Source organism: Melopsittacus undulatus, chromosome 17 (genome assembly GCF_012275295.1).
Source record: "Melopsittacus undulatus isolate bMelUnd1 chromosome 17, bMelUnd1.mat.Z, whole genome shotgun sequence".
NCBI lineage: Eukaryota > Metazoa > Chordata > Aves > Psittaciformes > Psittaculidae > Melopsittacus > Melopsittacus undulatus.
Window position 1 is genome coordinate 4,816,348 of NC_047543.1, and position 14,694 is coordinate 4,831,041.

At 50.0% G+C, this 14,694-nt stretch overlaps 2 protein-coding genes and 1 long non-coding RNA gene across 8 annotated transcripts in view; 2 read left to right on the forward strand and 1 right to left on the reverse strand.

Annotated features, from left to right (window-relative positions):
* LOC101867735 (cell division cycle protein 27 homolog) overlaps positions 1 to 7,117 on the forward strand; it is a 26,460-nt gene extending 19,343 nt beyond the window's left edge. For 4 of the 6 annotated variants that reach the window (XM_034070069.1, XM_034070070.1, XM_034070071.1 and 1 more), the window contains exons 15-19: positions 298 to 415; positions 1,414 to 1,542; positions 2,425 to 2,499; positions 4,219 to 4,399; positions 5,844 to 7,117. In XM_034070069.1, the coding sequence (XP_033925960.1) occupies positions 298 to 415; positions 1,414 to 1,542; positions 2,425 to 2,499; positions 4,219 to 4,399; positions 5,844 to 5,926 (586 nt within the window). In that variant the 3' untranslated portion in view covers positions 5,927 to 7,117. Of the gene's footprint in view, positions 1 to 297; positions 416 to 1,413; positions 1,543 to 2,424; positions 2,500 to 4,218; positions 4,400 to 5,843 lie in introns of those variants that run through there. The other 2 variants (XM_034070073.1, XM_034070074.1) reach the window with 1 other exon arrangement.
* LOC117437062 (uncharacterized) lies at positions 2,753 to 10,118 on the reverse strand. The gene is made up of 3 exons (XR_004550355.1): positions 9,893 to 10,118; positions 9,640 to 9,799; positions 2,753 to 4,535 (listed from the first exon to the last, which is right to left on the reverse strand). It is a non-coding gene; the product is annotated as an uncharacterized lncRNA (long non-coding RNA).
* A 1,618-nt stretch (positions 10,119 to 11,736) lies between these two features.
* KANSL1 (KAT8 regulatory NSL complex subunit 1) overlaps positions 11,737 to 14,694 on the forward strand; it is an 82,777-nt gene continuing 79,819 nt past the window's right edge. Inside the window, exon 1 of the mRNA XM_034070155.1 lies at positions 11,737 to 11,998. The gene's annotated coding sequence lies outside the window, so the exon portion shown is untranslated. The remainder of the gene's footprint in view (positions 11,999 to 14,694) is intronic.

A 14,694-nucleotide genomic window follows, 5' to 3' on the forward strand; every position in this document is an offset into this window, starting at 1 on the left:
AGTGAAAGTTAGATCTGCTGGTGTAAATCACTTAGTCTTGAGAAACTTGTATGCTTTTCACTTTGTAGCTGTTGAGCCCTTCTTCCTGTGTACCAAATACCAATTATGCACACTACCCAACTGAACAGAAAGACCCAAGCTCATTTTAGATGTAGCTTTTTGCCCCCCCAAGAAATAATTTCCCACCTTGGATGGGGTTGGCAAATCTATAGAGCATTTCTGCCAGGTGATACTGACTGACAAAGCCTGGTTTGGTTAGAATACAGCCTTACTGAACAGTTGTTTTTCTGCTTGCAGGTATGGCTTGGGGATGATTTATTACAAGCAGGAAAAATTCAGTCTAGCGGAAATGCATTTCCAGAAAGCACTTGATATCAATCCTCAGAGCTCAGTCTTACTGTGTCACATTGGAGTGGTAAGTAGATTGTACTTAACTCTCTCCTTGTGTTTTAATCTGCTTCTGTGCTTTGTTTGAGTAAAGTCATTCTGAATGTGTTTAGCAAAACCCACCAGGTTCAGAGTACCTATGGGAGGATCATAAGTGCTAAACGTGTGTCAGAAGAGAGGCACTCCTCTCTTCAAACTCTTTCTAGCCAGTTGTGAAATTATGCTATGAGGTCACGTTTGTGAGTCTGCCATAGTAGTGATACAAAAATCAGGACTGTGTGCAGATATTAATGTGAACAGACTACTTATAGGGTTTTTTAATACTCAGTACATAAGAAATCAAGTGGTTTGCACTTGGACCAGCATTCCCAGTCCTACAAAATGCTGAAGCACCCATCTCACCTTTCACAGTGCCATAGTTTTGTCCTGGTTATGTGTCCACACTGCCCTCATTTGCATCACTTTGTAGGTGTGACAGCTTCTTCCTTAGGCCACTTTATGCCAAGTGAAGTTTAAGTAGCAGGCAGCTCCTTCAGCCCCCATCGGTGCAGTTTCATTCATAGGGCTGCTTGAGAAGTTAATCATTTATCCATTTGCTGCTGCAGTCCTTGGGAAGCAGTGGCCTCACTCTCACAAGTGGAGAAGTTCTCAGATACCTGTGATGGTGACTTGAGGCTGTGTGTGATGGATGGGTCCCTGCTGCCATTCATTTGCCTTCTGTGTAGCAGCAAAGCTGTGTCAGATAATGTAGGGATAGTGCCTGCTTCTCACTTATGTACAAAGAAAGGCATTGAGTCCACTCCTGGCCAAAGGTTCACCCATTGGGTGGGGAGGAGGTTTTGAGGTGGAGATGAGGCAAGATGAAGTTTTCCTGTAAGAAAACTTAAGACTTGGTCTAGAATTGGACAAATCCTTATTAAAGCAGCAGGTACAGACTGTAGGTACATGTAGTCCAGCAGATTTGGTTGTGTCTGGCAGATGAGCTGTTATTTTCCCTTTGAAACTTGTTCTCCCTTTGTGTAACAGGTCCAGCATGCACTGAAAAAATCTGAGAAGGCTTTGGATACTTTAAACAAAGCTATTAACATTGACCCCAAGAACCCACTATGCAAATTCCATAGAGCTTCTGTATTATTTGCAAATGAGAAATACAAGGTAAGATTGCCTGTTGACAACTAAGTTATCTTTAAATCACTGTAGCTAGGAATGGGGATGCACTGGAAGCAGAATGCTTACACATTAACATCAGGGCTTGCAGGAAGCTAAAGGAACATCAGCATGTCTTGCAGAGGCCAATGTGAAGCGTTTGCTTTGGTGCCTGCCCCCTTCACCAAGGTAACTTGTTGTCTGTGGTGAAGGGGTGTATTAGGAAGTAAAACATTTGGACTCTCTTCTTTATCAGGCTGGGACTTGTAAGTCTTAAGTTACACTGTTCACATAAGCTGCATATAGCCTAATGAAACGTTGGGGGATTAGCACTAAGGACTCTGATAGTGTGATAAATTTGGCTAATGTTAGGTAAGGAAATGCAGGTTTATGCTTCTGTTTCTGTAGCAAGCCCAAACTTGAAGTTATCTTCACATGAATAAGTTCTAGGGGGTTGAATCCAGCTTTTTATAACTAAAACCACTGTTCATTTCTAACTGCAGATTGAATAGGTTCAACTTCTTAGGTTGAATTTCTTGATAATGCCAGATTACTGCCACAGCAGCAGATATTGCTCCAGTATCAACAATTAAAGTAGAAGTTTAACCAAATATTTTGGACAAATATTGTGTTGTAGGAGACCAAAGCCCAGTAAACTTGCTCTATTTTTGTAATAATAGGGCTATAATATGCTACAATCTCTAAATAAAAACCTAATGTAAAGGGGCTTTAAATGCTTCTCATGAGGCTGTACTGTTCTTGATGGAGTATACTGTGTGGAAATGCCAAGGTAATCGTTCCACACCAGTGCTAAGTCCCAAGTTAGTGATGTTGTAACTGGCTGCAGACTGGTAACTTGTACTTCCTAAGCTCTTTTTGCTTCCTTTTCAGTCTGCTTTACAAGAACTTGAAGAACTGAAACAGATTGTTCCCAAAGAGTCTCTTGTTTACTTTTTAATAGGAAAGGTAAGGAAAACTGACTGTGATGACAAGCGTGGTGGTTTCCTGTGTTGCAGAGATGTGTGCCTGATGAGAAAACATGATGCCTGTCACTAAGCTGCTTCCATTTGGAGCAGTGTTCTAAAAATTCCCAAAGCTTTAAATAAGGCTGACTGCTCACAGCTTTATTATGTAGCAGCTTTTAAATGCAGCAGCCAGTTATTACTGGAGCAGCCTTCAGCTCTATTTTAAACAAACAAAACAACCAGCCCAAGCCAATGTTCCTCTTTACCTGCTTTGATTTCACTGCTGTCAACTTGAAAGAGAATGGTTTTAAAGGGAATGATCCTGATAAAGGGACTTTATGCAGTGGTTATGCACACAGCCAGAATCTGCCTCTGAAAGTGGGACTTTATTAGGGCTTGATTCAATACAACAGCAACAATGTGATCGGTGGAAATCCTTAGAACATTGAGGGACAGTCCATCCATCAGGCAGCACTGTTGCTTATGTGTGTGTGTAGCTATCAGGATGTTCAAACACATTCTAATGTATTAGAAATGCTGAGCAAGGAGGTATTGTGGCACACTCCAAAGTCTCCACCAAGAGCCTTAGTGTCCTTTTCAGCTGATGGGCTCCCCAAAGAGCTGTAAAAGGTTATCAGTTTGGCAGGCAGAAGAGTCTCTGATGAAGCTAATGGAGTAGGCTAGCACAGGAAGAGCTATTACCAGCTTGTCAGCTGTGTTTGCATTCCAGCCCTTGTGCTTAATGCCAGAGAAAAGTAATCCAGGAATAGAAATCCTCCTTCCTCACAGTCTTCTCTGCTAATATACTTTAAATATGGTCTGCACCTTCCTTCCCTGGGTGTCTGCTCCCTAGGAAGCAACAGGACAAACCTGCCTCTAGGAACTCTTCATCTGCAGGATGGAGAGGTAAAAGGATTTGTGCTGAAGTCTGTTGGCTGGTAACTGTCAGGGGTAGCTGGAGCTCCACATTGCCATGACAGTTGCCATGTCTTGACAAAGTTAAGGACTTTCACTGTTAAAATGCTCAGCACAGATAAAGTACTTGCTCTTCTGTCCGTTGTGATAAGGAGAGCTTCAGGGCAAAATGTGGGCTGGAATCTGCAGAGCAGGGTTGTCTTGAAGAACTGCTCTTCAGTTCAGCAGGACAAGCAAGGGGCCTCTTCATGTCCTGTTCTTCTCTCCACCTGCCAATGACAGCTACAATGAGGGTGTAAAAATGGCTGTGCCAAGTCAAACGATGGGTCCTTCCTTTGCCAGTGCTCAATGAGAGCTATAGGGGAGAGTGCAGGGTTCATGTGTGCACGTGGTGATGCTTCCCCAATTCTTGTGGCATTAGAAGCCTCAGACTTTGGGCTTTTCCTGAGCCACAGGTAGATTTGGGGGTTACAGTGACTCAAAGCATGAAGGGGCAGGACAAGACATGTGCAGCTTTAACCCCACCTTGCTGCAGCTTCATTTCTATTTCAAGATCCACCTCTTTATGGTTCTGAGTGTCAGCTGCCAGTTTAATTTTGAGTCTGAAATAGAAAAGCTTGCTCACTCTTTCTACACATGCTTGCTATTTCCCTTGGGACTTAATAACTCATCTTTACCTCTTAAAGATAACCATAAACCTTATGGTTTTCATCAAGTATCAGTTACTTGTGGCCTGTTAGGTTTGTTGTCCAAAACCTCAAGTAGCAGCTTCATGTAAATATAACTTTTTATGCTTTTATTTTAGGTTTATAAGAAACTGGGTCAAACACATTTGGCCCTAATGAATTTCTCGTGGGCAATGGACTTAGATCCCAAAGGAGCCAATAACCAGATTAAAGAGGCAATTGATAAGCGTTACCTTCCAGATGATGAGGAACCAATAACTCAAGAAGAGCAAATCAGTGAATGTTACCCCTATGAATCAGGTTTGTATTTCCAACCCTTTCTCATGCAAGGAGGTACTTGAGGCTTCATAGGATCCCAGTGTTAATAGGTGAAACACTGCTCAAGCTGCTTGGCAGGAACTCCAGAGGCTCCTCACTTGGAATTCATTCATTCTTCCTACAGTAAGCATGAAAAGAAGGATCTTTAGAGTCTGTTGAGTAGGACAGAGATAACAAATACAGTAAGTTTGGGGTTGGCTGATGGTATCCTAGGAGAGCAGAATGTTCACAGAGCTGCACATCTTCCCCTGTAGGAGCTTCAAATCATTTCAAGGTGACTGAATGGCAGCTGCAATTGCCTGCAGAGGCTTTGTCCAAAGTTAAACTGGGTGTTGGGTAAAAGCATTTGGCCTCCTAAACAGGAAGGGAAGCTCTTGACACGTCATGGAAGTGGCTTCATTTGAAGAGAGAGCAAATAAAACATTCCCAGTGTCCTACTTGGGAATAATCCATGAAGAGGAGTGGCCTGGCTTTCTGTCTAACTTTATTATGAGCTTAGATTCCATGAAGCAAGGGTAGCTAATGTAAAATGGGGATAGTAATAACTATTGATCTCTTCGATGCAGACTGAAGTGGTAGCAGGAAATAAATACCAAGAAGCAGTTTAATACAGGAAAACTTGCCCTGCACTTCCTCAAGTAGCCCTGCTGTTGTAGTTGGGCTACTTAGAGCTCTGCTCACCAGAGCTGAACATGTTTCTGGCCAGGAGATGGAGACAGAGTACTCGAGCTGCCAAGGGACACCTAAACCAGGGCTGGAAAAACCCAACTTCATCTGCCCAATAAGCAAAGTAAAACGGGATTAGGCTGTTTGTGAGAAGCTGTGGCTGCCCCATCCCTGGCAGTGCTCAAGGCCAGGTTGGACACAGGGGCTTGGAGCAGCTGCTCCAGTGGAAGGGGTCCCTGCTTGTGGCAGGGGTTGGAGCTGGAGGAGCTTTAAGGTCCCTTCCAACCCAGACCAGTCTGGGATTCTGTTCTATGAATTGCAGATGAGTTTCACAGGCTGAGCTCAATAACTCTCTTAGGATATATGAGCCAACCTAAAGTAAATGAAGGTATTACACTGAGGGGTGGGGAGAATTGTTTCTGGTGTAAGTCAGTTTGTGCCTTCACTTCCTAGCATGGGACTGGCTGTGTCTCTGGTACAGAAACCTGTGAAGCATTTGAGTGAAAGCCATAAAAGGCACCTGTGTTTCTCCATGAAACAGCCTCATCCTGGGGATTTACAATGAGTTTTGTTAATATGGACTTGGTGTTAATTCCTTTCAAATAGCATTTAGACTTGGTCATGCTCTCAGGGGTTAAGGGGAAAAGCCACGTGGCTTTAAAGCATTTGGAGGGGAAGCCCAAACCTTTGCTGGAGTGGGTCCTGAGGGGATCTGAGTGCAGCAGCCCTGTAATGTTTGCCTGTTTCTTTCCCTCTCAAGCTGGCACAGATGAATCCCAAGAGAGCAGCATGACGGATGCGGATGACACACAGCTCCACGCAGTGGAAAGTGATGAATTTTAACCTCGAAAAGCCAGTATCTGGGCTTAAGTGTGTGACTGGTACTGTTGTGTTCTCCCCTTCCTTCGCATCCTGGGTCTTCACATCACTGAGCCAGCATTGTCATTATTCTCCCGACACCACGAGTACACCTCTTGGACTTCAGCTGTACACAGAGTTAATGGCAGTGCAATATTCAGCTGCTACTGAGTCTGACTTGTTGGCTCTTACGTATGAAAGTGACTGAGGAGGAAATGCTATTTTTGGACTCCCCTTTGCTGGAACAAAATCATGGAAGAAAGACTTGTGGTTTGCTGTACCGAAGCCAGTAGATGCGGGGATGGTACTAATGGAGCAGTGTCTTGTTCTTTACCCAGAGCTGTGTCTTAGTTTGGTTCTTTCCTGGTAAGCAGAGTGCTGAACCTCATTTCCAAGGACACTGTTGACAAACGCAGGCGGTTAAAAGACTTTTGCCTCTTGTAACTTAAACGCCAGGGGATGTAAATAACCTTAAGCTGCGGTGGCTCCAGTGAGCGAACACAAAGCTCAGGAGCGTGTCCCACCACGTGAAGCATCCCGATGGCCCTGCTTAGAGTGGAAACGTAGTGGGAGGATCCCAATGGAGAATCAAAGCCTTGATGAAATGCTTTTGTGTTCTAACCAAGAGTTAATTTATTCACCTCGGTTCTGAAAGGGCAGGGTTTACTTTTCTACTCCCAAGCACCATCTTGTTCATTTCTCATAGACCCCTTCACTTGTTCTTCTCCTTGTAAGAGTAAAACTAAAGGGCAAAATCAAAGAGCAGCATAGCTCCACCTAAAGAGAACCATCCACCCCTTAACCCAGCGTGGCAGCGTGTTTCTGAGCAGAGACTGGGAAGACCATGGAAGCCTTAAGCAGATCAGAACCATTGTCAAATCCATCACCTCATTGTTGAAGATGAGCATCACTCAGAAACCCTTTTGGGGAGTGTGGTCCAAGCAAAATGTGCAGTTTTCTATCTTCCTCCTTTATTTTAAGCTGTTCTTTCTGATCTTGCTCTAGAAACCACTTTCCTCTTGGCCAGAGGCTGCTTCACAAAGTCCAGAATGATCTTTCTCCGCAGCAACAATCTGTGCCCTTCATGCAGTGATGATGCAGAATGTGTATGATATGAGCAGTTTTAAAGAGCAACTTATGCCTAATAAATTGGGAATGATACAGATTTCATAGCAACATCTTGGTTGTGATCAGTCTTTATTTAATGGATTGATTTTTAGGGGTCTTTTAGCTTTAGAACTGGCCTTGTCTTGCATGAGGCATCTCTTTTTGTCGCATCCCTTTTGGTCAGGAACCATAGGGCCACTTCATGCTTTGGAGAATAAGCCTGAAGTGCTGAGCAAAAAGGGAATTCTCTGACTTATGTTTTGAAGAAGGAGGAGAAGCAGTGAAAAAGAGGCTTAAACCCCACTAAATAGCATGAAAATTAAGTCCTAAAACCTGGGGAATAATAGTAAAGGGGCTTTGTGCTTCAGCCCCATTGTTCTGATCCAGCTGGGGCTGGAAGCTTTTGATGAACATGAAAATCATGACAAGTTGCAATGGATTTTTGTGGCCATAGATCTTCCCTTGCCTTGGGGAAGGAAGGGGCTTGGATGGCCCAAGAGCATCCTATGTCTTTCCTGGCATGGTTTTTGCACCCAACCCCAGTGTGTCCACTGCACTCTTGGTGTCAGTGCTGGGCTGAGGGTCCCCAATTCCCACTTCCATTGGCTTCCTTTTGGTCCCAAACATCCTTCCAAACCGGGAGTCAGCACATGCTACTCTCAAGCCTTTCCTGTACCAACCACTTGTTGCAATGGAGCCCAGTGATCCAGGGAAGGAGGTGGCTTTTTCCCTTTGGTTCTCTACACATTGCAGTAAAATTCCTCAGCACCCTCAAAACAGCTCCACCTTCCCCTGGGATGGTAAAGGGGAGTTTGTGCTACCTGGTAGATGGAATAGAGCCCTTGCTTTAGGTGCACATCAGACCTTAAAGTGGTTTTTCTTCACCCTCGGTACCATCCAGCCCATGCTCTGATTTTCCCTTCTCAACAGATAAACTTGGGCTTCACTCAATAGAACTTGCTCTCTGTAGAGGGACAGGGAGGAGGAGGAGCATGAAGGCAGCCAGGTTGGATCAAGTGTGTTCATCTTCTTGGGCCACAGCACTGGAGAGATGCAGAGTGTGGGTGCAGAGCATCCTGTTTCCATTGGAACAACAGCCGGTCTCCTTTCCCCCCCCCCCTTTTTTTGTTTTTTTTGGCTTTTCTTGACTTTTTATTTCAAAAATTGTACAATGTTAGGAAAAAAAACCAAAATCTTTTCTGTTCATTTGTTTGCGACTCATTAAAGGATGTGGAAAATCCAAATAAACTACTTTTAAAAGCAGGTTATCCCCCAGTGCTTTGGGATTCAGCCTTTATAAGGGGGCAGAGCTGGGGTGGAAGTAGATGCTCCCTGGGGTATGGGGGGCTGGTTTGTGTCCTGTGGTAGTTGGTGACCATAGAATCATCATGGAATGGGTTGGGTTGGAAGGGACCTTAAAGCTCATCCAGTTCCAGCCCCTGCCATGGATAGGGCCACCTTCCATGCTCTGGGGGTGCAGATGTATCCTGGGGGGGGGTTAAATCCTGTTGGTCGCTTTGGGTCCTGCTCCTCTGGAACCCCTGGGAGCTGTTCCTTGCTCTGAAACCCCACAGCAGTGGCAGCCACATGAGCAGGGACAGGAGGGGGCCTGGTCCCTGCCTTTGGGTCACAGCACCAGACCCACACACTGAACCCCCTTCCAGCTGCTCCCATCCCACTGGGCAGAGTCATGGAGCAAAGCAATAGACCAGGAATGCTGGACCCAGAGCAGCTCACAGAGGTGGAAATGGGATGGAGCAGGGAAAGGGAGGCTGAGGGTTAGGGTGTGCAGCAGAGATGTGGGATTGATGAGAACAGGGGCAGTGGGCACAGAGGGGAACTGTCCCCTCTCCAACTGGACACTGATGGGTTCAGCATCTGCTCGTGCCTGGATGTCCCCTCTGAGGTTCTGGATGTGTTTCTGGTCCTGCTCACACAGCCTCATGTGATGCTCTCACCCCTTCCCATCTGGGACCTGCTCTCCTACCCCAGACTTTCACTCAGCCTCTGGAGGGGACAACACAAACTGGTCTGGGGTTCTATGATGGCATCAATATGGGAAGTATCAGAAACACCTCTGGCATCAGAGAACTCCACTTCCAAGGGTCAGTCCCATCAGAAACACCCCAGAAAACCAGAGAGGAGCCACAGGTTCCTTTACATTCATCAGTGAGAATCCTCCTGTCCCAGTTCATATCCACATGTGTGCAGCAACAGAAGTTCTCTGCTGCTGGGACACTTGGAAAGGGAGCTTAGGAAGACACAGGGATGAGTTTGCCTCTTTCTGCCTCTCTTGGTATCTTGTGTATCTCAACAGCTTTAGTGGAAGTGCTTTCAGGCAGGGGTTTCTCCCAGCCCTACTGCACACACTTTTAAGGCAGAATAAAGCTGTATTTGGGATTTTCCTGGATAACCAGGAATAAGAGCCTGGTTGCAATCACTGTACCAAACCCACCTTCCTTAGCAAGGAGAGGCAGAGGATGGTGTCTGCATGGGGGCCAGGGGATGTGGCTGCTCTGGGTAGTGTAGATCTGGAGCAGGTTGGGTCAGAAGCTCCCCCTGCATCACAAGGGGTGGTGTTAAACCCATACCTGCTGTAGAGGAAAGGGCTGTATCCAGTAACGTGTGTGCTCATCCTCTGGCAGAGCAGGAATCTCCTTCCCTGTGCTGATGAGTGACCCATGTTCAGCTGATGCTGTGGATGTATTAGTGTCTCTCCCTCCATCAGCACCATTGGGTGAACGGAGCCACCTGGACAAGGAAACCAAAGCTCAAACCCAACCCAGGTCATCCATGGAGCCAGAAATGGGAATCTCCCCTTTAGATCCATCCCGTGGGACTCACCTTTGCTGGGATGTTCATGATGGTCCAAACCATCCCAGGCATCCCTGGGCACCGGAGCTCACCTGTGATGTGCATCTGGAGCATCTCCAATGTCCTCTCCATGCCTCTTGCCATAGCAAAGCAGCATCAGTGAGGGCGAAGGAGCCGGTTTCAATCCCAACCAGCAGGACATGGACTCGTTCCTTGTGTTGGGATAACCCCCAGCCCATCACTGGGATAACAGGGACACAAAGGGGGATGCTGGGGGGGGGCAGCACCGAAGGGTCCCCCCTGCCCACTGAAGAGGGTGATGCTCACGGTGACCCCCACTTCCATCACTGGTGGTTCTTGAGGGACCGGTGGGGAGCCCATGGGGACACCCCTGCCATGGGCACCGGCTGGGGGCCATGGGGCAGTGGTGCTGGACCCACGGCAGCCCCATGGTCACCCGTGGGGGCCAGGCCTGCGTCATCTATGGGGCAGAGGCCCAGTGTCACCAGTGGGATGTGGGCCTGGTGTTACTGGTGGGACATGGGCCTGGTGTTACCGGTAGGACATGGGCCTGGTGTTACCGGTAGGACATGGGCCTGGTGTCAACTATGGGACATGGGCCTGGTGTTACCGGTAGGACATGGGCCTGGTGTCAACTATGGGACATGGGCCTGGTGTTACTGGTAGGACATGGGCCTGGTGTCACCTATGGGACATGGGCCCAGTTGTCACCTATGGGACATGGGCCTGGTGTCACCAGTGGGACATGGGCCTAGTGTCCGGTGCCGGTGGGACATGGGCCCGGTTGTCACCTATGGAACAAGGGGCCCGGTGTTACCGGTAGGACATGGGCCTGGTGTCACCTATGGAACAAGGGGCCCGGTGTTACCGGTAGGACATGGGCCTGGTGTCCGGTGCCGGTGGGACGGTTGCCCTGTGGCCCTCAGCACACCCGGTCCCTCCGCGGGTCCCGGTTCGGTGCCCCCCCCCCCCTCCGCCCGCTCCCCCCCCCATCCCCTCCTGAGGCGATGCCGCCGCCCCCCCCCCCCCCTCCGGTACCTCAGCTGCCCCGGAGGCGGCTCCAGCGCCCGGGGCCTCGGTGCGGGCCGGGACCGGGACCGGGGGGGGGGCAATGGGGGGGGGCAGCGGGGAGCGGAGCGGGGGGCACCGGGGGTCCTGTGGGGGGGGGGGGCTCGGGGGGGGCCGGGCAGGGGGCGAGCCGCGGCACCGCATCAATCACCGCTAGCCCCGCCCCTCCGGCGCTGATGGACGCGGCGCTGGCCAATGGGAAGAGCCCATGCTCTGCGCGCAGCCAATGGGAGCGGGGGAGGGCGGAAGGTCCCCACTTCAAGGCTGGTTGAGCGGCGCAGGTAGGTGCGGGTGAGGTGCTGCCGGTGCGGGGCGGACCGGGGGGGGGGTTACCGGTTACCGGTTGGGGGGTGCAGACCGGACCCCACCGAGGACCCGGTCCCGTCCCCCCCATCACCCCTATGGGCAGACCCAGGCCAAGTCCCGGCCCCCCCCCCCCCCCCCCCGTTCCCGTCCCGTAACTTATGGGGCTGGAGGGGTGGGGGGGGCAGCGCCCCACAACACCCGGTGGGGATTTGGGGGGCCCGGGGGGCAGGAGGCAGCTCCGCCCCATAGCGGTGCCCGGGGGGGGCCGGAGCGGGGACCCCCTCAGGCCCAGCGCCTCCATTTTAACCTGGGGAAGCGAGGCCGGGCCTTGGGGGGGGGGTTACCCCGTACCCCTGTCCTGACCCGGGGAGGGATGGGGCTGTGGGAGCACCGGGGTCGGTCCGGCTGTGGGAGCACCGGGGTCGGTCCGGTTGTGGGAGCACCGGGGTCCGTCCGGTTGTGTCCCCCCCACATCCATGACACCCTTTTCTCCCCACAGGACCTGGATTGTGCCACCTCCTCAAGGCAAGACCCAAGGAGCTCCCGGCGGAGGCTGGAACCATCCCCGATCCCTGCCTGTGGCCCAGGGCCTGGACCGCAGGTGCTGAGGATGGGCCTGGCCAGGATGCTCAATGGGGTTTGGGCTTCCTGCTTCCCATCGGGACAGCCCCGAAGCTGGGATCGGGACCGGACACACTGGGATGTGTCTGCAGGAGGCCTCCGTGTGTCCCATGGTGTGAGGTGAGTGTGGAGCCCTCCTGGGTGGTGGGTTGGGAATGGGGTTCAGGAACACAGCTGGGAATGGGGTTCAGGAGTACAGCTGGGAATGGGGGTTCAGGAATACAGCTGGGAATGGGGGTTCAGGAATACAGCTGGGAATGGGGGTTCAGGAACACAGCTGGGAATGGGGGTTCAGGAATACAGGTGGGAATGGGGTCCAGGAATACAGCTGGGAATGGGGGTTCAGGAATACAGGTGGGAATGGGGGTTCAGGAACACAGCTGGGAATGGGGGTTCGGGAACACAGCTGGGAATGGGGGTTTGGGAATACAGCTGGGAATGGGGGTTCAGGAACACAGCTGGGAATGGGGGTTCAGGAATACAGCTGGGAATGGGGTCCAGGAATACAGGTGGGAATGGGGTCCAGGAATACAGGTGGGAATGGGGGTTCAGGAACACAGCTGGGAATGGGGTCCAGGAATACAGGTGGGAATGGGGTTCAGGAATACAGGTGGGAATGGGGTCCAGGAATACAGGTGGGAATGGGGGTTCAGGAATACAGGTGGGAATGGGGGTTCAGGAATACAGCTGGGAATGGGGTCCAGGAATACAGGTGGGAATGGGGTTCAGGAATACAGGTGGGAATGGGGTCCAGGAATACAGGTGGGAATGGGGTTCAGGAACACAGCTGGGAATGGGGGTTCAGGAACACAGCTGGGAATGGGGGTTCAGGAATACAGCCGGGAATGGAGGTCCAGGAATACAGGTGGGAATGGGGGTTCAGGAATACAGGTGGGAATGGGGGTTCAGGAATACAGGTGGGAATGGGGGTTCAGGAATACAGCTGGGAATGGGGGTTCAGGAACACAGCTGGGAATGGGGGTTCAGGAATACAGGTGGGAATGGGGGTTCAGGAACACAGCTGGGAATGGGGGTTCAGGAACACAGCTGGGAATGGGGGTTCATCCAGCGTTTTCCTCCCCAAACCCATTCCAATGCCTGTGTGGAGTGAAGGGATGTGTACCTCCTCTTGGGAGTGTGTGTATGTATTGCCTTGTATGCAACAGCATTAAGGGATGACTTGTCCCTACTCTTCCCCCCACTCCTCCTTATTGTGTGCATCCATAAGCCCAGGTTTACATTGACCAGGTCCTTTCTACTTGCTGATGTAATGTGGTTTATCTCTGTGCTTACACCAGAGAGCTGTGTGTGTGATTGTCACAGTGGTCTTGGCTTTGTCCCATGAAAACCAAAGGTCTAAACCAAGGCTTTGATGCTCATGTTTCTGTGCCTGGGCTTCCCCATGGGTGAAGTGGCTTAACCTGTGATAACACTGGCAATGAACACTTGGGTGCAGCAATCAAGTCGTGTGGAGCTGAATGAAACCTAAAAGGAAGTGCTGAAAGGAAGGATATTTCTCTCTTCATACATCTACAAGCCAAAGCAGCCTGACTTTAGGCCAGTTCTGGAGCCTGAATTGAGACAAATTCTCTTGTAATGGGGAAACCCATAAGCTTTACTGAGTCCTTTCACACTGACCTTAGGCAAATGTGTGCTGGTTGCTGATCTCCAGCTGGCTAACACAGCAGTAAGAGCTCTTTGTAAGGTGTCACTTGGGCTTCCCTGATGCAGGTTTTGGAGGTTATCAGTGGGTTCCTTGAAGTCTTTGGTCCTCCAGCTCCTGCTCCTGCAGGTAGGAAGTCAGCAGAGAGCTGGTCCTTACTTCCAGATGTGTTGGTTAAGTGGGGTTTAGCATGTGGCTGTATGGAGCAGGTGAGGGATGGGCCTGTGGGAGGAGAGCTCCAGGTCCTTCCAGCTTCCCTGGAGCTGAGGGATGAGGTGTGCTCATGACAGTCACACCTGTGCACACTGAGGCTGTTGTCATTTCAGGCTGTCACCTCTGGCAGTTCTGCTTAGAGGCATTTACTTCTGGTGAGCATCTAGTTGGAGCTTGGGTTTCTGAGTGTATCTGTCCCTGTGACAACTGCTTGAAACCCCTGGTTAGTCTGTATGAGGGTTTCTGTGCCCTGCATCCCTGACTTGTGCTCAAACCCTAGTGCTTGATGTCACTGTCAGTTTGCAATGCTTGTTCCTCATAAGAAAAGCTTTGTGAAGCTCTTTACCTGCACCTCCTCAAAGGGAAGGGAGGGCTGAGAGTCTTCCAGGTTAGGTTGTGTTGTCTCTGCAACAGCACAGTGCTGATGCCGAGGTGCTGGGTGGCTCTTGAGCATGACCAAAGGAGTAAGTGACCTGATATCCTGGTTATCAGCTGTGTTTCAGTCTGATTCAACCACTTCAGTTTGGGATCAAACTGAATTAGAAGCAGCTGCCAGTAGAGCAGTGTTTTTTCCCTGAGTCTGGAAACCCACAGTGATAAATTGTTCCCAGTGCCCTCTAGCAGAAATGGAACTGGATTCTGTTAGTGGATCTGAGAGAAACCATGGGAAAAGACCATAACATGAACTAATGAACAGAGACTCTTACAACTTGCATTACCCTTGCCTGTGGCTTCCATGTCCGGGTGGTGGAAGTGGTTGAATGGCCTTGGATGGTCCCAGGTTTGCTGTTGACTCAGGTTGAGCCTATGAAGATGTTCTGTGAGCCTTGGCCAAGGCTTGTGGATAAAGGGAAGTACATCAAGGCTTTCCAGCTGGAAGATGGAGGAAGGGTTGAGTTGTAAACTGGACTCCCATACTGCTGGTAGCAAGCTCCTGCTT